The sequence below is a fragment of the Parasteatoda tepidariorum genome, chromosome 7 (assembly GCF_982258835.1).
Source record: "Parasteatoda tepidariorum strain Cologne lab strain chromosome 7, Ptep-v5.0, whole genome shotgun sequence".
NCBI lineage: Eukaryota > Metazoa > Arthropoda > Arachnida > Araneae > Theridiidae > Parasteatoda > Parasteatoda tepidariorum.
Window position 1 is genome coordinate 82,187,866 of NC_141761.1, and position 25,705 is coordinate 82,213,570.

At 27.5% G+C, this 25,705-nt stretch overlaps 1 protein-coding gene across 1 annotated transcript in view; it reads right to left on the reverse strand.

Annotated features, from left to right (window-relative positions):
* The window catches only part of LOC107446820 (glutamate receptor ionotropic, kainate 2), a 144,985-nt gene that overhangs the window by 23,365 nt on the left and 95,915 nt on the right, over positions 1-25,705 (reverse strand). Inside the window, exons 3-6 of the mRNA XM_021144471.4 lie at positions 6,275-6,526; positions 4,939-5,129; positions 2,464-2,517; positions 1,238-1,396 (exon numbers count right to left, since the gene is read on the reverse strand). Coding sequence (XP_021000130.3) covers positions 1,238-1,396; positions 2,464-2,517; positions 4,939-5,129; positions 6,275-6,526 — 656 coding nt within the window. The remainder of the gene's footprint in view (positions 1-1,237; positions 1,397-2,463; positions 2,518-4,938; positions 5,130-6,274; positions 6,527-25,705) is intronic.

Genomic DNA, 25,705 nt, shown 5'->3' on the forward strand with positions numbered 1-25,705 from the left:
TTATCATATAATCATTGTTCAAATAATTATAATTTGGCATTGTGATTTTTTTTAGATAGCATATTAGCACCATCTATTTTATATGACATTTTATTTTTCTATATAACATTGGACATAGTTATCATATAATCATTGTTCAAATAATTATAATTTGGCATTGTGATTTTTTTAGATAGCATATTTACACCATCTATTTTATATAACATTTTAATTTTTCCATAAAACACATTTTTATATAACTGAATATTATATGGGCTTAAAATTTCTGAATATTTATATTAAAATATCTGCTGGTGTATATTGCTAGAAAGGTATGGTATGGGTATTTTTCGGTGACATTCGATAGGCAGTATGCAAACGAGTTTGAATATAAATTCCTTGATTTAAATAAATAATTTAGAGATGAAAAATAATTCAACAAATAATTTAAAGATTGCCTGCTCCACAAAAGAGCTTCTTAAAAACTACAGCACGTTCTGGAATAGAATGATAGCTTTTTTTGGACAGTTCTTTGTCTCAAATATATGTTAGTCAAGAGAGTGCTGTTTTGTCCTAGATGTGGTCATCCCAATAACTAAAGAAAGGTGATCTAAAAAATTAACATTTTCATATTGAGAAAGTATTACCACATAAAACAACAAAAATTGCATATTTGTTAACAAAATGTTCTTTTTTAAAGAAAAGGAAGGAAGGCATCGACTTTTAAGGAAAAATGAATTATGATGAATGAGAACAATTACTGGGTTTGGTGAGCGGAGCAATCAGGGGTGAAGTTTCTTAGTTCTCTAACAGACTGAAATAGAATTACTTGTGTTATACCCACATACTGTTATTTAAGCTAGAAAACCCATAACTTATTATTCAACCAGTATAACTTTTTTCAGGTACTTGTCAAAAACTTCATATTGAGAATAGCGTAATTAAAAGTTTATTGCAATTTATCCTAAACTAATTAAATCTGATTGAGCGCTTTTTCACACATTTTCCAACTAATCTGAAAGAACGTGAACCTATTAATAATCATAAATCTATCAGGCACATTAGGAAAAGAAGGGGAAAAAATACGAGCCATATTTGCAACGGAAATTATTGGAAATGGGAATGATATATTCCCATATTTTCAAAAAACTTCTATTTATTTTGAAATATTTTTTTAACTTCAAAATATTGAAAAATGTTGTGTAAGATTAAGGGTTTAGCTGTAAAAAAAGGAATATATCAGCATTAATTAAATTACCGTCACTGGCTGCTTGTTTATGATATTTCTTCCTGCTGTTTGTTCAGAAAATATCCACTCGCTTACAAACTTTTTGTATTTTTCATTTTCAGGATTAATTAATCTAAACGCTGAAATATTTGCTAAACCAATATTTGTCCAATTTTCTGTATGCGTATCCTGTTAAAATAAAAAGAAAATACTGAATAAAGTACTCGAATATAAATTTCAAATATTTACTACAAATTAATAATACATGAGAATTATAGCTCTTATTATTATTTTTAATGATACAGAGAAACCTCTCAGGAGCGACTACTCTCTATTACACTGTAAAATAGTCGTTCTAAGGGGGTTACCTCCATTGACTTCAAAATATTATCGAAAGTGTATGATTTTTCGCAAATGATTTGAATTTTAATCAGTGTCATTTCCTTGGTGCGGAAATGCCACTTGTGTTTGTGTCATGAAAACTGGATCGATGAATGAAATTTAGCGTCAATAAAAATTATTCCTACTGATATAATCATGACTAAAGACAAATTCACCAAACATAAATGATAGAACGATTTTAAATAAATGTACAATTATGTTTTTTGCTTAGTTTTCGCTTAATTTTATATCATAAAAATTTGTTTGCTTAAAAAAAATTTGAAGAAATTTGCTTGTTTGAGATGCTAATTTTTTTTTCTAAAATAACTTTTATTCTAATTCAACTTTCATCTTCAAACATAAATCATTGACAGTATCAGCTTTAGTGCAACCTAGATACAACAAGAGGTTGTAGATTTCTTTCAGAGATCGTCAGGAAGAACTCTCACACAGATATTTCTACTAAATTTTAATCTACTTATTTGTTTTGATAAAAATTTTTGCTTCGATATTTATTCATGTTTCTTTTCCCACATTTGATGCAGAGGTTTTCCCAGTCACTGGGAGAGGCTTTGATGCCCTCTCATCACAAAGTATATGGAACACAAAGTATATGGAAAAAATTACGTACCTCCCCTCGTAAATAGAGGAGGTCGCTACAAAGAGGTGTTTCTTTCCTGGAGGTTTCACAGTAATAATAATTATTATTATAATAATTATTATAATAATAATTATTATAATAATAATTATAATAATGATAATTATTATAATAATAATTATAATAAAAAATGAACATTGAACTATTTGAGAAATAAATTTCTGTAGCTTAATTAGTGCCTTAAAAAGAATCGTTATTAGGAAAAAAAGTGACTTACTAATGAGGTTAACAAATAACTTTGATATTCTGTCATTAAAGAAACTTTGGTTGCCTGGAAAAAATATTTGTTCATTAAAACATATTTATACAGAAAGAAATATTCATGCAATCAAAATAAATTACAAAACAAAAATTTTATAAATTTTAATAAAAATCTCCTTAAATAGCATTCAATAAGATATAAAAAACAAAACTCTACTTATAAGCAGCACACATATACTGCGGAAAGTGTACAAATATTTTATTTCTCAAGCATAAAAACAAATTTATTCAGTTTATAAAACGCAAACCTGTCTTTTTTTACAACTTTTTAAACATATTACTTTTATATACAGGATGCGTTCGTAAAGTAATACCGCTGAATTTATTGTTAAGCTTATTCACATTTCAGAATGCTGAGACCACTTGGATTCAATAAAAAGAGCGGTCACCTTACGTATATGTGAATGCCGCCCTAATATCTCTGACAATTCGGGCGAGAAAATGTATGAAATTTCGTGAAATTACTTTTGTTTCATTACTAACTGTCATCCATGGATTGCCATCAAGTTTCGTATGGATTTCGTTAAGATTGCAATGGGAAACTTTTCGTGATAATGACTGTCTTTAGTGATGAGACTGCGAAGGAACACTGAGTCAGTCAAAACCGAAATGTATTTCGTGAGGGTTCAGCGAAGTTTCTTCTGGAAAACCATTAATGATCCTAAGAATGTGACATGTGGTAATGAAATCTTGATCCCATGCCACCATTTGAATGTTCCTTTAAGGGCGTAGAAATTAAGTAATACAAGAAATTCTGACTCTGCAACGTTTCACCACAAGAAAGCACCATGGTATTCAGTTTTTCAGTTTTCCTCGTGATCCACTAGCTTAACCAATTTAAAGTAATTAATGGTTCCCCCGCGTCTGACCTAGACCAAATTTGTTTTTAGTACATAACATGAAAACTCCCAAGAAAAAATATCAATCCTGGATAATTAACAATGTAGAGAGGGTTGGACCGAGGCTATGATGCTATACTACTGGAGAAAACCTTCAATACAAATTCTTCTTCAAAAACATACATAATTTAATATTTAAATTGTAGAAGAATTTGAGTTAGAGTCAAACTCTGAGTGAACAATGAAGTTTCAAATCCTAATCTCTTTTTTTATTAAAAAATTTTAAAATACTAATAAATTAATGTAGAAATTCTCAGGATTGCACAATAGGTAATAAATATTATGACAATTTGTATTGTTACGATATTTTGAGAACATTTCCGTAGCTTTTTCAGCTTCATTTTTTATACTAAGTTTGCATAGACTCACATTTTCGAGACTTAAAAATAAGGATGGGGGTGATGCATGATTTGCCATGAAAAATTCATCCCACGGTGCAGCAATATCACTAGGTCAGCCTGAAAAACGCCTGTTCTTCTTCCTCGAATGATTAAATGATTCCCCGCGTGCATAAGTTGACAGCCTTCTTAATCAATCAAAACCGGTTTGAGCATGCTGAAACGCGTATATTCTTCACAATATCTGCAGTGTCACTATGTTCCAAACAAGCTCTTCAGATAAATTAGAACGGATTCGAAAGCGGAAAGGCTTATGAATCGTCATACTCACTGTTAAAGTCATAGCTATGACGTCAAAATACAGGGCTGCTATCGATTCATAGTAACTTCAAATAAAACAGAATTTAAAAAAAAAACATCCTTGATTTACATAATAGTGTTTTTAATAAAAATATTTCAAATTCTGTTCATTTACACATGCTTCGAAGTAATTGAGCCTGAACAGTTACTACAGAGCATGTTTACGTGAAAGGATATGGAATGCAGTTTTAGAACTTTCATTTAACATCACTGGTTATGCTTTGTGCAAGTGCTGTAAAAACTGAGACTGTTCTGTGGTGACTATCATATGCTGAACATATCATAGAGTTCATAAGTAAAATAAAAATAATAAAAATATATAGGTAAAAATAAATACAGATTAAGAGTCACATTTAAGCAAGTGCTGTAAAAACTGAGACTGTTCTGTGGTGACTATCATATGCTGAACATATCATAGAGTTCATAAGTAAAATAAAAATAATAAAAATATATAGGTAAAAATAAATACAGATTAAGAGTCACATTTAAGTCTAAAAGAGGGCAAATATTAATTTTAAAAAAGTGATTATTATATAGGATAAAAAACCTGAACCTGTTTTTATCGTCGGATAATTTTTTTTTTATTAGGTAGAGTGTTATTAGTTATTATCGCTTTTCTTTTATATCATTTTTCTGGGATATTAAAGAAAACTTTGATATTTTAACCACCACATGTTCACGTGTTTCTAGAGGTTTTTATTGGGATTTTCTTTATTTCTCAGCAAAAACCTAATTTGAAATTCTAAATTAGCATATATTTTCTGAACCTCGTATTAAAAGGTGAAAGAAAAAAAATCATAAAAGAAGAATGAATAAAAGATCATGTAAACTTACATCAATAAATAACTGCTTCACTCGAGGTAAAGGTAAATCAAGAACAAAATTATTTTCATTTAATTTGTATAAATCTTTCATCATTTTAGAAAAATCTTGACCAGGTTTTGCGTGCCTCAACATTATTTTTATGTTGTGGCCTATTCCTTTAGAGGATGGCAACTGTAGTATTTCCTGAAGGCGAATTAAGGCTGAAAAAAAATACACCACATTGGTAAGATATCATACGCTTTATGGCATAATTAATTGTAATTATTATTTCTTCAAGAATAATACAACAAGCCAAATAATTTGGCATTAAAAGTACGTTTGAGGTATGTGGTTTTGCTCATAAATACGTTTGGATATAAAGATTTTATGATTCTCTGGCATTTTTAAGGTTAAAAAAAGGTTAAACATTAGTTAAGCATTATAAATTTTTAGGGTATAATTAATTGTAACTATTACTTCTTTATGCAAAAATGAAACAAACAAAATTATTTGGTTTGAAAAGTAAGGTTCGGACCTGTTATTGTTGATTTGCTCATAAATTTGCGTGGTTTTTTATTTCTACAACATAAAAACTTCCTTTCTTCAGTTTCATTTATTTATTAAATATAACATTTAAATAAAATAAGAATAATGGCCCTGGTAAGAGACAAGTAAGGGATAGGAAAATTTAGGTAAAGGTCAAATCCCTTTACAAAAGTTACAAGAGGCAGTGTTCCGTATAACAAAACTTTGCTGCTATAGTTTTTAAATCTTTGTTTCAACGCTCTGTGAAATTTCGATTGCATTCCTACTAATTCCAAAATACACATTTGTCAAGCTTAAATTTTAATGGTTTTAGTAAGTGTAGAAAAGTTTAGATATGACCTAAACATATTCGCAATCTACTTGGAGCGAACTTTTATCAAACAATTCCACTTAATCATATACAGTCTTATCGAAAATTAAAATAAAATTATACACTTAACTGTAAAAACTTTCATTCAAAAGTAATTTTTGGAAAATGTGATTATAAATGAAATAATGCAATTAAAAAATACAATTTAAAAATAAAAGAAAATCGATGCACTTTTGAAATTGTGCTTCACTTTTAATTTTGTTAATTTTAAATTATTTTTATCAATATTTTAATTAATTTCGGAGTAATGCATCGCAGATGTATGGAGGCCAATGGTGTACAATTAAGTGTAAGAACTCTTCAGCAGATGATGCAAACACTCGGACTATCCTGGATAGCTCATTTAAATAGGTAAATCATTATTACAATGCTTATAAATAAATCTTGAAAAATGACTTTTCAAAAAAAATATGCGCTAAATTCTTTAGGGAGGTGCTGAAATATACTTACCTTCATTGTCTTCATAAATGAGAGTGAATGATTTCCAATTGTGAGTGAGCATGAAATCAGAAAAAGCACGTGCCAGTCCCCGGCTGTCTGGATAGAAATTAATGGAGGTGTTTCCAACCTTGTAACCAGGCGACCAATGCGTTTGTATGAGAGGAATTTCAAAGGTATCACACGTAGATTGTAAAACACCTACATTGGACGGAGATTTTGGACTGATGATGGCGGCCATGCCTTCTTCAAGAAAATCACAAGCTGACGGAAGAAACAATCAAATAGTAATGTTAGATTGTCAAACAAGAACAATACTACTAATATATATATATATATATATATATATATATATATATATATATATATATATATATATATATATATATATATATATATATATATATATATATATGCAATATCAGGGCAACAACCCCGATATTTTCGTGAAGTATTAGTCAAAATAACAGGAATAATGAGGCCATGTTGTGCACAAGCTTTTATTTAGTAATCGATGGTGAAGCATAAATCTCATCCCCGCTCTTCCAGCTGGAGAGGGGGAGACACAGTTCCAGTCAGATCCGACGGAGTTTAGTTGGTAAGTATGAAACACCAAAAAGCCATGCAAAAACCATTGCTCCTTTGTTTTATACGATAATTAAAAAGTGTAAAGAGGCCAGTCATATTGCACTCCCTGTATTCTTACGCCTCATCAAAATTATTTATTACTCATAGAAAATCGTTTAATCCTTCCTTATATGGAAGTGAAAGGTCTTAAAATAACTCCTCTTTTGAAATATAAATCTAATCATTATTCATTGGTATGTTTTCAACCTTGAAATAGAATATCTACACTTATCCTTTACCAAAGATATTTTATAAAAACGAAAGAGTTTTAATGCCTTTATTAATACAAAAGTATTTATAATTTTTGTATTATATATATATATATATTATGCGTAGCTGATTCAGAACACCTAATATATTGAGAAAAAAAAATTAAAATAAGGTATATTTTCATGTAATCAAAAACCGATATTTTATTCTCAATTGAAATAAAAACTTTTTTCAAAGAACATGTTATAAAGTTAGAAACAAATATAGTTTGAGGTTTCTAAGAGCATTAGTAGACAGGAAGAAAAATAAAACATAAAAAAGGAAACTCCTGCAATTGATTCCCCTTTGTATTCTTAAAGGATAGAATCAAACCATACATTCGAACCACGTGTCTCTTGAAGAAGCAAGAAAACCCCCAAGAAAGGGTGTCTATGTGTTTGTTCGAAACACTGTTCACGTCGCATTTCGTTTAGGTTCCCTTCAGCAAAAAAGCAATGCGATCCCATAACAAAGAAATGTTTTAGAATGGCATGCCCTTTATTTTTATGTTTTTCAGTGTTTCATGTGTTTACAATAATAGTTCATTCTTTGTTTTGATAAGAAGGAATTCGTGACTTAATTCATCCTTCTCTGAAAATTCGATTGTGTTTACATTTGACTTTATTTTATAACCGGCATTGAACAGCCTATCTAAATCTGAGCTTACGACTATTAGTATTCAACTCCATAGTGTTGCAATTTTGAGCTCTACCCGAACTCTTAAACCAAGTATTGGGACAAATTAGCCTTGGTGGAAGACTTTTTGATGTAACTAACACGCATTTGCGTTACATGGAGAGGAAAACCGCGGAAACCTAGCACAGTTAGATCGACAGCAAAGGGATTGATTCTAAACCATGATCCATATACCACTGAGGATATTTTGCGTCAGCACTGTTTTCTGTGAGATCTGGGAGCTGAATTCGTCTCAACCAGCCACCACTGGGATTCAAACCTGGATCAGCTCACTGGGAGGTGGAAGCTCTATCCCTGAGCTGAAAATTTATGTCTTGATATTTATTATCATGTAAAAAATCTATTTATTAAGCCAATTACTCAATAACCTGCTCTACAATTCAAGCGGTTTTAGCTACAATTACTAAAGTGGTGTCTAGGTTCAGTTAAGTGATAAACCACATAAAATGCTATCTGATTAAAATCTGCAGAGTCATCAATATTTTATAGTTACTAAAACTATTTATTATTTGAAATTAAAAGCTTATTTATTATTTAAAATTAAAGTCTTAAATTATATATTATTTAAAATTAAAAGCATGGTGAATGGTCATTATAAAATTTTTATTCAAGATGAAAAGTTTAAAACTCAATCCCGCGCTTTGAATAGTAAACGGTTTTAATGTGTAGCAAATCCTGTTCTACGTTCGACTTAAATTATTTAATTACTATAAAAATCCATAAATGCCATAAAAGGAATCACACTTTTTAGGGGCGTTTAGGATAAATGGAGCTGCATATAAAACTATTTCCCACCTTTTACATCTATTTTTAAAACAGACATATTGTTAAAAAATATCTGTGTATTAGAAACAAAACTGAATACTCTCTGTTGTTTTGGGAGAAATCACCATTTTGATTGGCATATAATATCAATAAAACTGCAGTAAGATATTTCGTTTAAAAAAATGTACGTTTTCTTCATTATTAATCGATTTTTAAGAAAAAAAGAATAAATACGTAACAGGAAAAAAATAAAGAGCACCACATGTTTTTAGAGGAACATAACCTAGAGTGACATTTACCGTATAAAAATCTTAATAAAATCTTTTAAAAAAAAAGCGTATATTTTTTCTAATTAGACATCATACTTCACGAAAAATAATAATTCACTAAAATAATTGCAAATTGAAAACAAAATAATAGAGGTTTCCATGTCTTTTTAGGGGGAAGCCACGATTAAGAGTGGCCTTTAAAATAATTCGGGCGGTATACACGATTTTTAAAAAAAAATATGTTTTCCACTTTATACGTAATTTTTAATAAGAAAAATGAATCTATTGATAAAAAGTAAAATTGAAAATTCTTTGTAGTTTTCAGTAAAATCCCCATTCTGAAAGACGTATAAAACAAATAAAACCGCTCTGGAAGAATCCGTTACAAAAAAAGATAAATTTTTCTCATTATACATATTTTTTCCAAAAAAAGACGTATCCTTAAAAACAATAACGTATCAAATTCACAATGTAGAATATTATATATTTTTGTGGAAAATAACCTATATGAGGCAGTGCTAAAAGCATTTTTAAAAAACTTACATTTTCCATGATATGCATCATATTTTATAAAGAATGATAAATCGCTAAAAATAATAATGTATATGGAACAAAATGGAGAATACTATGTTTTTAGAAGGGGGAATAACAGTTTCTAAAGGCATTTAAAATAAATGGGCCTGTGCATAAAATTTGAAGAAAAAAACACGCCTTCCTTTTTATACACAATTTTTTTTTTTTAAAATAACACATTACTCGAAAAGTAATTTTGTATTAGAAAAAAAATTGAGAATTCCTTGCACTTTTTTTAGGAAAAACCACCATTTTTAAAGACGTATAAAATAAATAAAGCTGTTCTTAAATATTTCATTTAAAAAAGACGTACATTTTTCTCATTATACATCTTTGTTTTTTTTTTTTTAATACATATCCTTAAAAAAAATAACGTATCAGAAGCAAAATATATAATACTATTTCTTCTTGAGTTAAATAACCAGTATGAGTGGCACTTAATCTAAATAAAGATGAGCAAAAAATAAAAAAATTAAAGAAAAAAACGTACATTTTTCTCATTATACATCATATTTTATAAAGAATGATATATCACTAAAAATAATAACGTATCGGAAACAAAAGGGAGAATACTGTGTCTTTTTAAAGGGAAATTCACCATTTTGAGTGGCATTTAAAATGAATAAAGCTGAAATTTCTCCAGAATGCATTTCTTCTTTCTAGTTGAAAGCCTTCGACAAATAAGATTTTCAAATAATGGAACTTCGATGGAGTAGAAAATGAAGAAAACACAGCTAGGAGAAAATGAACCGTAGTAAGGAATTGACGTTGGAATCACAAGGAAAGGAAAGAACATAATACAAAATGTATTATTTTCCAATGTTAAGTTCTTGCATCAGGAGAAATGACTAGTTGAATATCTTTAAAGAATTAGTTTCATACGCTTATGATTCGAAAGAAAGAAAAAAAAACTTTTCTTTGAGTTTAAGAGTTAAATAACGGCTGAATATTGTTCTCAAATTTATCAAGCTTTGATACAGAATGTTTAATTCTACATACGCCTTATTTATTTTTTATGTCAGTGTATTAGAATGGAAAATATACTTATAATTAATAATTTAAATTTACAATATTGCTTTTGAGCATGTTTAATTTAAATTTCTACTTGGGCTAGTAAGATTTTTCTAATTGTTTATTTCCATTATTGTTCCTCTACTCTATGTTTTTTTATTCTAGTAATATTCCTACTATTATTTGCGCTAGTAATGTTAGTAATATTTCGTAAAATTTTATTCAACATTTTACTGTACTTACATAAAAAAATAAAGTTAAGTGACTAATAATATTATAAGTCAACCTACAGATATTATATTGAATATATATCGCATTTTTTTAAATATCGTACATAGTTCTTTAATGATAATTAATTAATAAATTTAACACTACTTTTTCCTGAACAACTCTTCTGTGAGTAATATGCGACACGTCTTTCTTGGAATAACTATTGGTGGCTTATTTTGTAGAAAAATACGAAGCATTTGTAGTAAAGTTTTTATTTTAGATAATCATACATGGAAGAATACCGTTCTTGTGATTTAATACATTGTCAGCTAGGGAATCATTGATCGCTTGACTATGTACTGTAATTATAAATCGAACTATTATATGCTTCTACATTTCCTTATAATTGCAGGAGTTGATAATGAAAATTAGATTTATGCTGTGAATTATGTTTTTGAAAAATTTATTCTAATCAATATTTAGTTAAAATTAAATTTCATATATGTACGTTTCGTGGAAAAATGTTCTTCTACATAAGTAGTTATTTAAATCATAAAACTTAAGATTGATAAAATTTAGGATAATATACAGCATAAAAATTAGATTCTATAACCTTATTTTACAATAAATTATAGATAAAAAGAAAGAAATCTTCAAAATTTTTACTTTATTTTTTATGCATTAGCTTTATATTTGGCAAAATTTAGGCAATTCTCTAAAGTCATTGCTGACTTGTGAAGACTTGCATATGCAATCACAATATGCATCGTCTATGGGAAAAAGTGCAGATTGCGTTCTATTTGGCGAAAATCCAAAAGCATTTCTCATAAAAACATTCAAGAAGAGAAATCGCATGAAGTTCCAGATGGAATGGTGAGTCCGCCATTCAATATATGAGACGATTCTTAAGATAGCCTATTATTTATTTATTTACATTTACTTTTGCTTAAAGCATGAAAAGTAAAGCATATTCTGCGTGACATAAAAATGAAATATTGCTGAAATCACATTCTGCGTTATCGATTTGAAGCCTTCTTAAAAGATTTACTGTTAGAGCCGTTTTATGTAGAGGATTTGCTAATATTATTCATTTGAGAAGCACGGTACCAAGAAAATGATTTTTTTTATTTATTAATGATAGTTCCAAACGCTACAATTTTGTAAAAATAATACTAACGTTAAAAAAAGGTTGCAAGTGAGATTTAAAACAAATTATTTGAAAAAAATTCATTATAGAGACAAGATGTAATCTGCAATTAAACAAATTCATATCTCACTTAAGTTTCAATTAGTATTTATGAATTTCTAAACCTTAAAATTTAAATTTTCAATTAGTAGCTAGTGGCTAGTTTACTCGAATACCTTAGTAGCAACTTTTTCCTCAAACTAATGAGTCGGTGACCACTATCGATTATTCCTTACCATTTAATACACAATTTTCGCAATTTTTTTTTCTTGATTGGGCTACATTTTATTTTTAAAAAAATTGACCTCTGTAAAAAGCGTATTCATCAATAAAAATAATGTAATTATGTGGCAAAATTTAGTTACACATTATGACTTGAAAAAAATTTTTTTTTTAATATTTGGGGACGCTGAAGCACATTTAATGCATACATTACAACTTTGAATTATATGAATTGTTAAGACTTCTTCTTCCACATGTTTCCATCACGAATTGATGGATTCTAAAGTATCAAAATTTTAAATGAAGGTATTAGACACTGTAATGAAAATTATGTTTTCCATAGTCTCTTTGCTTTGATGCACTTTTATTATTAAGCATTAAGAAAACGAAATATATTTGGGGACACTGAACCACATTTAATGTATACATTACAACTTTGAATTATATGAATTGTTAAAATTTCTTCTTCCGCATGTTTCTATCACGAATTGATGGATTCTAAAGTATCAACATTTTTGAATGGAGAGATTAGACACTGTAATGAAAATTTTGCTCTGATGCACTTTTATTATTAAGCATTTTTAAAAAAAAAGAAGAGCGAAAAGTGAAAGATTTTATATTTAATTTATCTCACTACTTTCTTTTTGTTTCGCCACATAGCAAGTGGCTACTGGTTATTTTTCGTTTCATGAATTACACTTAAAATTTTTTATGCATAGTTTACGTACACATATATTTATGGATTTAACTTGACATATCAGGTAATTTACAGTTGCCTATCTGGCACAAATTATGTTCTCTAGTATGTGTATGTAACAAAATGTAAAAAACACTTTATTTTTAAGAACATAATTCTTACTTTATCTCCTTAATAAAAGTAACAAACATATAGGCAACTGTCTCAAGAAAGGGATACATTCAAAAGGAAATGTATTAGAAGTTTACCTAATTATTACTATACATACTGATATTTTTTTTTAAGTTTTTCAAATAATGAATGATCAATTAACACGGCTCTCCAAAGACGTTGCACTATGACTGATGTTAATAGCACAAAAATAATTGAAGCAAATCCAGATTTAAGAAATTATTTTTTAATAAACATTTTAATTTTTCGTATTCTTTTGCTCATATGAATTTGTGACTTTGAGCATACGAATTAAAAAAAACACATATCCATTCCATCTAAACAAAAATATGAAGTATATTGAGTGGAATTATTATAGTTACGTATTGGTGAGATGTTTATTAATTTTGGTAACCGGAAACGTAAATTGTAACAAATGAATGTTATTTTTTGAAAATTATTGAAAAATTTTAAAATGTAATAGTTTCAAAACCGAAGCGTAGTAATTATTGCTTTAAATTTTGAAACATTATGTATTAACTAAATTAAGTGATTATTAAACAGAAATAATCGCATTTTTTAAACTAATAATCGAATATTTTTAAATATTTTCAAACAAAAAATAAACGTACGCCACAAATAGTATTTGATGATTGTTAAATGCAATCAAAACAATAATTCTAAGACGTCAACTATTAGGACTTTATTTTTCCTTCTGGAAAGAAGTTCCACTAATTCTATTTTTGTTTTCAGAAAGCAGCTTGAGATTTGATTACACACCTTTCTGAGTAAATTGTTAAGCCTTTATTTACCCTTGATCTTTGTTTCTGAGAAGAAAATTCAATTACATAAAAGCATAAGATGATCCAGGGAACTGATTTATCTGGTTGAAAGCAATTGAAATTGGATTTAAGAGAAATCTTTACCTTCAAAAGATCCTAAAACTAGGATTTGTTTCACTGAAATTAGGTTTATGAAGAGGTTTAGTGTTACATAGGTTCATTTTCAGCACTTAAAAATCGATATGAAATGTGAATACTATAATTTTTAACCTTGCTCAAAACAGATTTAAATTTCTTAATGGATACGGACAGTTATTTAATTTGAGAAAAATATCCCTTTTTCCACATATTAAATTATAACGATATATTTTTAATGTTTCAATACAAATCTTGCTTTATACAACATTTGAAACTTAATTTTCTTTTTTATTTTTGAACCGGAACTAAAACTTAATTTTCTTTTTTCTTTTTGAATCGGAACTATTTAATGCAATTATGAATTTTCTTCTACACTGTAAGAAACTACTGTAAATTTTACAGGAAAAAAAATTCTCAGGAAAAGTTAAAATATCTACTGTTCTTAACCAATATTCGCGAAACGTAAAAAATTCTCCTTTTCTTATGGACTTTTTCTGTATATTTGACTTTTCAAAGCTTCTAAATTGACAAAACGACTTTTTTCCTTTTTTTTTATTCTAATCATAAAAGGATTAAAACTGCCATGAATTTGAATTCTAGTTTTCGCTATTCAGTTTCGCTTACCTTACAATGAATTAACCTTTTTTTCGCGTTCTTTTAGTATTATTTCAATCTTAATTCTTATTTTTCATCCATTATTTTATGGTTTCGGACATTGTACAAATAAAACTGTGAATCAACTTTATTTTTAAAATGATACTTTATATGGTAATTATGCTTCCTTAAACATAATTTTTTTTGGTAACTTAAGTTGTCAGACAATTTTACATGTGGGGGTCACTATAGTTTTAAGCGCTTGTAAAGTTTATAATTTCGTATTGTGTTTTCTGTGGCATGAAATTTTTTAACAGACGTTATGTACTTTCGTATCAGTGATTTAAAACAATCAGCTATCGACTTCCCACTCCAGGTTACATTTTTTAAAATTCAGTCTTAGTCAATGTTTGATGATATGTAAAAATTTTATATAGGAACTCATGTCACCATATACCGCTAGGGGCCCTTTACTTTTATGAACTGTTTCTTTGTGTGGTGATGAACAGATCGTAATAGGGAATTGTCTCTAACCGCATATGACGACATTTCCGATATGGGTTCGATGCAATTTAATCTTGATGACCTGGCCTAACTTCCCTCAAAGTTTGACGCTGCATTTACACAAACTTCTGCTCTTTATGCAAAATTTATTACTTTTTAAGATTTTATTTCATAAGCGTCATGGAACAGTTGGCCCAATTTTGGGTTTAAGATTACTAATGTCCAACACCGTAGTCTTGTTTTTTTTAACCCAATCCAGAAGACAAGGGAACTCCTGAATCAAGTATTGTGAGAAATTTGCCTTCATGGAGTATTTTTTGAAGGAACTAACCCGAACTAACACGCATTTGCGTTACATGGAGCGGAAAACCACGAAATCCTTCCCCGGTTTGCCTCGTGGCAAAGGGAGTCTGACCCATGATCCGACTACCGCAGAGGATATTTAAGTCAACATTGTGGTAAGTGCGATCCGGGGGTGGTATTCGTATTGACCAGCTATTTATGGGATTCGAGCCACAACCACCTAGAGTAGAAGGCCTGGGAGCTTGTTTGTGACGTCACGATCAGAAGGCAGAAAAGAGCGTTGCTGTTTTCTACCTTCAGAGTGATCAGAGGAGGTTGTGAAGATATGAGGATAGTCCATTCCTTATTAGTTTTATTTATTGTGTTTCTTTCATTTTTAAAAGCTAAAAATAAGAATCCAAATTTTTTTATGATCTGAATAATTGTGTATATATAATCTTTGCCTTAATATAATAAATTTAAAATGAATAAAAGAAAAAATCATGATAAAAAATAAGTAAATGAATGCAGTAAGAAATTTTAGATTAGATTTTTTTTGTGGTTATTTTCATAAGATTTATCCAAACCTTTTTTCAAAGGATAAATTTCAATTTCAAACTATTTTAAGAGTAATTAATCATATTAAATAAATATCAAATGATTAAAAATAAAAATATTTTCCTAAGAATTGAAAATTAGTACTTAACATTACATTCATGGAAACAAAATGTTATTGGAAAGAACACTTAACGTAAAATTCTATAAAAAAAAGCATAAAAATGTTTATCCTTTATAAACCTTTGAAATATTTATAGCAAATGTATATAATTATTCTGAAATTTTTTTATTTACTGCAGTAAGACAAATTAACATCTGTCCCTCTAATTTCTTTCTATGTTCTTTTGTTTTGCATACATGTGATAAAAATGATTTAATATGACTTATTAAATAAGCTGAATCATTACTTTGATGATATAGACTAGAACTTTATAAATGAGGTATTTAAGTATATGACATGAAGACTAATTTTATCATAAAGTATAAGTATGCTTTAATAATGACACAAACATATATATAGAACAAAAGCTTTATTTAAATCAGTAAGGGGAAAATATCTATACAAAAGCAAATAACATTTTAAAAAATTTTATTTTAAAACATATATCATTAATTATATCATTACTTGCAATTTCAACATTACTATACTCCTGAAGAAAACATTGTAATTGTCATACATTTTTAAATTACCAAACATTTTATTTTAAAATATAACCCCATAAGGCAAACAAAAATTTGGAACCAGGGAAAATTTTTACATTATCAATTTAATTTCATTATAATCATGGGTGCGAAGGCAAAAGATTTTTCTGACTAAAATTCCCAACATACCTCCTCGACATACAACACGTATGCAAAATATCTACAAAGCTCTACCATAATATATCAAATTTATATACTGACCAAAAACTATTTGTTTATCTCTTCCCTTAATAAAATAACAGGAGCATAAAAAATACACCAATATAAATAATGAATGCAATTTTTACTTATTACATTATATCATTACTTGCGATTTCAAGATTACTATACTTCTGAAGAAAACATATTGTAAATGTCGTATATTTTTAAATGACCAAATTTCCAAACATTTTATTTTAAAACATAACCCCATAAGGCAAACAAAAATTTGGTAAAAAAAATTCATGGATAATTCAAAGTATTTGCTTACATACTGTATTTTTCCGTGCATGTTAATGAAACAATCTTTTTCGAAAATGCTGCCCGTTGATAAAAAATATGCCAAAGTAGCACAGTAAATTACTAATGATTCTATAGTAGTCATTAAATACTTTACCATATATGAACCATTCAAATTACCCGACACTTTTACGCCTGTAACAACATATTTTAAAAACTTGTTGATTTTGAGAAATTTAATTATCCGAAAGAAGGAAATGAAAAATTATAGTAAATTAAATAAAATATTGAATGAAATACAAAAATGTTTTTAAATACTATTCTATATTATAAATTAAATCTGGAGCTATAAGCAAATTGCCAATTAAATTTTCTTTTAAGAAAAACACACAAATATCTCATACTTATGGAGCTTTTAACCATTTTTATGAGATAATAAGAAATATATACTAGTAAAAACAAAATTGTAGTTTCTTAAAATTGCAGTTTCTGATGAGATGTACCACAAAATATAATGCAAATAATGCAAAGTAGTTGCATTGCATCACCCAATAATTAAAACTAAGAAAAGTTTTGAAAATAAACAAGAAGTTTATGAAAAAAAGACTATTATTTACAATATATTTTTAAAACTCTAAAAACATTAGATTAAATTGAACCTTTAAATTCCTATGACCTTCCTATTAATCATTTTACAATTTATGATAATAATTAAATGTTTGCTTTTAAAAGTCTTGATGTAAGACATCCTATTAATCATTTTACAATTCACAATAATAATTAGGATATATATAATTTTTAAAAGGGGTGATGAAAAACAATCTACTTTAGGAAAGCATTAAAAGTGATAATCCTTATTAATTTAAACATATAATAAATCTTTATAAATTTAAACAAATATTCTTAGCTAAAAGTTAAATACAAATTTTAAATATTGTTTGCATAAATGAAACACACCACAATTGCAGCAGTTGTGTGTCTTGGGGGAAACGAAATACCTTGTGATTATCATCATAGTTCCTTCGACACAAGAGAACACAACAAGCATAAATCATGACTTTTGCCTAAAAAATAAACAGACATTAAGACTCATGGCTGAAAGTAAAATATCAATTTATCTACACTTACCTTAATTTGTCATTGGAATAATGAAAATTAAAAAAAAATTGTTTTACTTCCCAAAAAACATGTTAAAAAATATTTTTCTTAGTTATCTGAATCTTAAATAAATTTTCTAAAGTTTTGGTTAATATAAAGTTCTGCTAAATGTAGTCAACAATCTCTAAAATATGTGCTCAATTAAGAAATGTATTCACTAAAATTCTCTTTATTCAAAATACTTAAAATTACATTAACAGCACACTATAAGTTAACAATGACACTAAACCTTGATATAGAATTTGAAACAAATATTTTTATCCCCGAATTTCTTCTCAGGCATATTTAAGTTTAAAATTCTAATAACTAAATATAAACAAATGTAACTTCTATCAGCATTCTTCAGATAAACACATATGGTATTTTTTTACTAAAATTGGTTTAAATTTAATTTCATTAGAGTTAAAAATAACTACTTTTCATCACCAAAACAGTTTAAATTTCTTTGTAATGCTTGTTTATAATAATTAGTGAAAAGTAGTTTTCAAATATTGCTAACATTAAACCAACTGGTAATTCTACACTTCAAATAATATCTTAAAAAATTTTGTTCTTAGTTTACAGATTCTTCAAGAAATTTTCGAAAGTTTTGGTTCATAAAAACAAAGTTCTGCTAAATGTAATCAACAATCTCTAAAATAAGTGTTCAATTAAGTAATTTATTCACTAAAATTTTCTTTAATTAAAATATTTAAAAGTATTTTAACAGCACATTAGAAGAACTATAAGTTAACAATGACACCAAACCTTGAAATAGAATTAGAAACTAATAATTTTATCCCGGAACATTGGTACATTTAGAAATTCTTCAATATTAAAATTCTTCTTAGGCATATTTAAATGTAAAATTCGAATAGCTAAATATAAACAAATGTAACTTCTATCATCATTCTTCAGATAAACACATATGGTATTTTTTTACTAAAATTTGTTTAAATTTAATTTCATTAGAGTTAAAAATAACTACTTTTCATTGCCAATACAGTTTAAATTTCTTTGTAATTCTTATCCAAAGTAGTTTTAAAATATTGGTAAATTTATACCAACAGCTAATTCTACATTTCAAATTATTTAGTATTTTTACTGAAAAAGATATATATAAATCTCTAATCTAACATACATAATGTACAAAACATTACAAACATCTTATTAGTATTTCAAGAAATTGCATATTTTATTCTTACAAACACTAAAAAGTTTAGCAGTAAAACATGTTGGATTGTAACTAATATATTTTAATTTGCTTACATAAATGTATAATTCAAACATATGTTAACCGATTTAATGAAATGTATATTTTACAAACAATTCTAGGGCTACTTAAAATCTTGAGCAGTCTATCTGAATCGCTTAGATTCATTTAAGATCCTTTAGCTCATGAAGTATGAATATAAAATACAATCGAATGCTTTTGTTATTTTATATTTGAATACTAAATTATGTTATTTTATAATTCAAATGGAAATAGATCAGATAATACATATAAATACATTAGAGACTCAAATAACGTCTCACAACACCAATGCAAGTTAAATTATATACGTGCTTTCAATCCGATTTCAAGCTTAATTTACAGCACATTAGAGAAAAATCTATTGAAATTAAACATAACACATTCATAAAAAAAATAGTAACTTTTACTTACTTCGATAACTCTTTAAATCTTCGATATAAAATCAAATTTTGCTGCAACATTCACGTGTAAACACAACCGTCAATGGCGTTCCTACGTTAGAGCTACAGACGCTATTGCCTTCTCTTCGTGACGTCACGGGGTTGAAATCGTTGAGCCAGCAGGCCTTGACCTTCTAGTAGGTGTTGTTCGAGCCCGGCTTTAATGAAGGCCTCATTGGAATATCCCTTGAACCACCACTTCTCACGTTTTGGAATTTGTACATTTCGATAAAGATAAAAAAAAATGACGAAAACTGTCATTTAAAAAACCTGTAACTTCAGGAGCAAAACTAAATACAGAATTGAATAGGCGATGCCAAGTATAGATATCAATGCAAAAAAAAAATAAATAAATCCCATTGTTCTTTATTCAAATTTATAAACTGAAATTTAAAACGTTACTATTTCTATGATAACATTATATGCTTCGGAACTTACTTAATTAGAGAAAAAAATATTTCTATTTTCTTTTCTTTTACTTTTTAAAGCATTATTTGGAGAAAATTTTTTTTATCAGTTTTCTAACCATATAGTTATGTAAATGATATTATACTACTTATAACTGTTGATAATTAAATTATGTTCTTAATAAAACAGTCGAAATTTCAAGTTCATTAAAATAAATATGCTAAGTTGTTTTTCGGAACCAATTGAAAATCAGAATCATGTGAGTAATAATTGACATTACAGCATTATTGTTTGCTAATTTATTGTTTTTTAGGTAAAAGAACTTTTCACATGCTCTGGAATGGCAGTGCCATAAATAAAAGTGCTAATTGCATTATTGACCTTTTAAGGGTGGTACAAATGTTACTTTTTGAAGAAAAAAATGAGTATTGGAAAGAAAAACATAAAATATCAATTAAATGTTAGTAACAGTATTATGATATCTTCTATAACCTTTAGAACTCTATATCCAGTGGTTATAAGTACACTTGCTTAAAAAACCATTACTTACTTGCAAAGACACTTATATCAATGTATTTTTTGGAAATAAAAATACCATTTCTGCGAAATGACTCTAAAAATAAACTTTTGTCTTATCCAGTGACATTAAAAAATAACAATCTCATAAGTAAAGAAATACTTGGCAAAAGGACAAAAGTTTTTCTCGTCCATTCTTCGACAAGCATAGAAAAGAGCGCTTTTCTTTTTATCTTCTTTTTGAATCAAAAGAAAACCGACTAAGAGTATTTATCTTCCTAACTCTGCAGATGTAACTGCTTTCTGGAACTAATTATGGAGTTTTAAGTTTCTTCATCTTAAAATAGACAATTAAATATTTCATTTCAGCTGAGCCTGTTAGAGACAACTTGATAATTTTTTTCTAGACTTAAATTATTTTAGGAATTGACTGATTATGAATTATTTATATTGTCGGAAGAATTTAATTTTACCAAGTAACGCTTTCACTGAAATAACAACTTTAAACATTTTCAGCTAAGTTAAATATACATTTCCAAATAAAAATTTAAAAAAGATTTAGTGTAAGCAATAGTTATTTTAAATACAAAATTAATGTAATGCAAAATTAGCATAAAATATTCATGTGAAATGTGGCAATACTTAGACAATATGCTACTGTTTCAATGTTAATATAAAGTGCCTTGTAACCAAATTCATTTACAAATATAAAAAAAAATAATAAACTTTGCATTGCTATAAAATGATTTAATTTTAAAGAAATGTCTACACACGCGTATAAAAACACGAATTCGCACAAATATTTTATGCGCATTGAGTAACGAAAATAATATTGTAACTTTAATTTCTATAATAATTTTGGTCTTAGCAATTTTTTTTTTCAATCCCGCAGTGGACTGATTGTAAAGACATGATTCCCAATAGAGCTCAGTAGTCAAGCAACACTGGCTGCCGTCAATCAACGGTTCATATCATAAACGGGTCAATAAATGGTACCACGTTAATCAGCCTGCATATGAACTGAGGGTAGACGGTATCGGTCCTCGTAAGCAATTCGACCGTAAAGTGCTTGACTTCGTGTGCAGGTCATCGGGCTACCAAAGCGGGTGAGCCACCCCCTCTGATGAGAATCAAAATTGTGATAGCATGTATTCGGACCCTTCTTAGGGATGTTTCGCATACCGATAACCCATTCTGCAGCTCTAGTGCGACGTAAATAAAATACCTACCTACCAAACCACTTAGCCATTTTTTTCTTAACAATTATATTCTGAACAGTATTACAGTTATTACTTTGTTCTGCTTTAAATAAACACTATATTTATTATATATTATATATTTAATATTATATATTTGATAATATATATTTATATAATATATATTATTATTATATATTATTTAATTATATATTATTATATATTATTAATATACTTTCAACCATATATGAAAGTAATGTGGTTTACAATAGGAATAACATGTAAATTTATTCCATATTGTAATGTAATTCTCTAAGTGAACATCAGCATAAAAATAATAATGATTCTATATGAATACCATTGTAAAAACAATTTTAATAAAGTTTTAAAAAAAATTATGAAAAAAATCGGATTAAATAAAAAAAAACTTAGTTGTAGAAAAATATTTGTGGAGTTTTATAATTTTCTATTTATTTTTAGTAATAAAATCGATTCTACTACAATACTATTGCAATGTAAAATTTCTTATAAAAATACAATTATACATTGTTAGAAATATTTTTAAAGGATTAAAAAAATAATACCAAACACTTTCGAGAATCAGAAAGCATGTGTGCATATATGTCCTTAAAAAAGAAAATCACTACATTGTGGCAAAAAACAAATACATTGTGATGAAAAAATATCGAAGGAAAAAAAAACTCGCAGAAGAATTTATCCCAACGGACACCAGATGGCGTCGTTTTTCTCTTAGATAGTCATCCCAAATGAGTCTACCCTATAACGTTCAGAGGCTAACGAGGTGATTTGTCCAGCAGCACTACTCGAGAGGCCTTATCATCGGACACTCACTATTTAAGTAAAAAAAAAAAATATCCGGTGTGGCGTAGTCAGAAACTTTATTGTCATGAGGCGAAGAAACTTGGAAACGGTGTCCGAAGAAAGTGTTGACAGAGTTCTAATGTATGATATATCTGTTTACTGAGTTTTTTTCCTTTCCTGTTCGTATTTTCTGCTTAACTTTCTTTCCTTTTGCAAAGAACAATATCTTTCGTAGCATATACATTTATATTTATTTTGTTTGGTATGGCTGTTACAGATAAAACGAACATACGTAAATAATTTTTCAAATGTTGTTTCATGTGATATCAGGAGTAAAAAATAAAATATGTGTTACGCTTTTGAATCATATGTTCAGTTGATACATATAACACTCAATCAGGCATCTCTCTCTGCTGTTCCTTGCCCTCAATTATTGCTATTCATTGCTTTCTTAGCAAAACAACAATAATATTGCATATAATCAGATAATTGATGACTTACAAATCAACTTTCTGTTTTTACAATTCTTGTAACAAATTCTGAGTGAAATCAATGCAAATCTAACATATCTGTGTTTAATTTAGGATATGTAGAGATATACAATAACACATATTCCATTTGTTTGACAGTGTAATTTAATAAAACATTTTTTCAAATGATTTTGTATGAATAATGTTTTCACTATACAAAATCAAGATTTATCTTAGAGCATTAGTGGACACTCATTTATGATACTGAGCAGAAAAGCTTTGCTGTCGAACTCTCGAATAACTTATTTGAAATTTAAGCAAATAATACTATAAAGAAATAATTCTTTTTTTTTCATTAGGCGATATTCAAGTAAGCATTATGCGCGTTACGTTTCGCTATACGTTAGAAACGTTTCGCACACAAATGAATTAATGCTGTTTCAATTTTCAATACATGGGTTTTTCAAATTCGACTATTATTTGTTTCGGAATAATTTGGAGGCAGTTTTGTTCAATTTTAGTGCAGTTTTTATTATAAAAAGCTTAATGTAATTTTCTTAATTTTTGCCTAAGTAAAGCCAAAATATGTTATTATTAGTTTTAAGATGTTCTCATAGAGTAATATAATGCTTATCAAAGAAAATTATCAATAATTAAGCAAATGATTGATTTTATTACAAACTTACAATGAAATCTGCACTGTGTTGTGTATACATTAGACACAAACTCCAAGGAATTAGGCCATCGAGGCCTTCATACAATTTAAGAAAATGGGCACTGTTCTTTCAATTCCATGCAAAGTCCTAATTTTCAAATAGCTGACTTAGATTAAATTTTAATTTTCTTTTATTTGGAGAAAAAGAAATAATAGGAACCCCAGCATTTATTCACAAAAAAATCAATAAATGAAAAAAAATGCAATAAGGAATGGAATAATGGAATATCTATCTATATCTATCTATCTATCTATCTATCTATCTATCTATATATATATATATATATATATATATATATATATATATATATATATATATATATATATATATATATATATATATATATATATATATATATATATATATATATACTTAGATAGATAGATTCTTAGAATAATAGATTTTTATTTAAATACAATGTTAAATAATGAAATAAAAAAATTCAATTCCTTAAATTTAAGCTCACATCTGGTATTCTATAATTTGTAATCTGGATTTAGAATGCGAGCAATACTTTTTTGTAGTCAAATAAATTAACTACATAAGTTTAAAAATTAATTAATGCAAAATTAAATAGATGTTCTTTCAAATGAAATAAAAAAATTCATCTGGCACTAAACATTCAAATACTCATTCAAAATTCTCACAAACGTTTTAAACGTAGTTGAATAATTTTTGCTACATTGATTTTTCACAAAAAAAGTAAAAACTTACAAATTACAAAAAGAAAAAAGCACAAAAATCTTCATCGCACGAAGTTTTCCTGAAGGATTATTTTAAAGTAAGAAACAAATGGAAAAAAAAAAGTATTTCGTTCATTGATATAATGTCAAATTAATGTTTTCATAATCAAATCTGTTTCTTGAGCATACTTCTCTCGAAATACATTAGTAAAAATTATAAAAAATATTAGCATTTTCTTTAAGAAATAAATAAAGAAATGCCTATGTTCCTTAATATATATTCCGACTAGAAAAACATAACCAGCTGTTCACCATTAATTATATACCGATTGATTTTCTGATATTGATCTTAGAAAAATGGCGAAAATGTATTTCCGATCATATTTTATGCTCTTACAGGAGAAAGAACGTTAGAGTAATTATAGTGCAAATATAAAATGACTGAACAAATTTGTTTTTGCGTAAAAAGAGTATATTGTTTCAATTTAGAAATATTTTTAAAGCTATCCCAAAGTTGCATTTGAAAGTATTTACTGTGCTTATCGAAAAAAATTATTTACCAAGTATTCGAATAATGAAAGTATGACTTTAGAAAAGAATTATTTGCAACGATTTATTTCTTTCCTTAACTTTTGAATCACAGTTTGAAGAATTTTAACCAAAAATCATACTTATTTAACTTTTACCATAAAAAGTGAAACAGAACGTAAAATAGCTGACACAAAAACCATAATCAGTTCTCACATGGGTTGGAGCAAAAGCAATAAAACTAAAAAATAAATAAATTAATAAATAAATTATGTTTATTGCTTTTGTGCCAGTTTATATGCATTTTTCACAACTTACTCACATTAATATTTTCCTAATAAAACTTATACGTAAAAGCTCGTATTTGAGCGAACTGATATTTAAATAAAATTTGTTATAAAATTTGTGTCTTATTATAAAATTTGTGTCTTATTTAAAGTCAGAAATTATTCATTTAAAATTAAATTTTTCTCTTTTAGAAATAAAATGTATCTAAACAAACATAATGGAAGCATTAATGGTAGTAGTGGTGTAATTTCTTAGTAGACACGTAGTGTTTGTAGTGTTGTATACGTAGTTCGACAATTATTTACACACACACACAGTTAATGCTTCATTA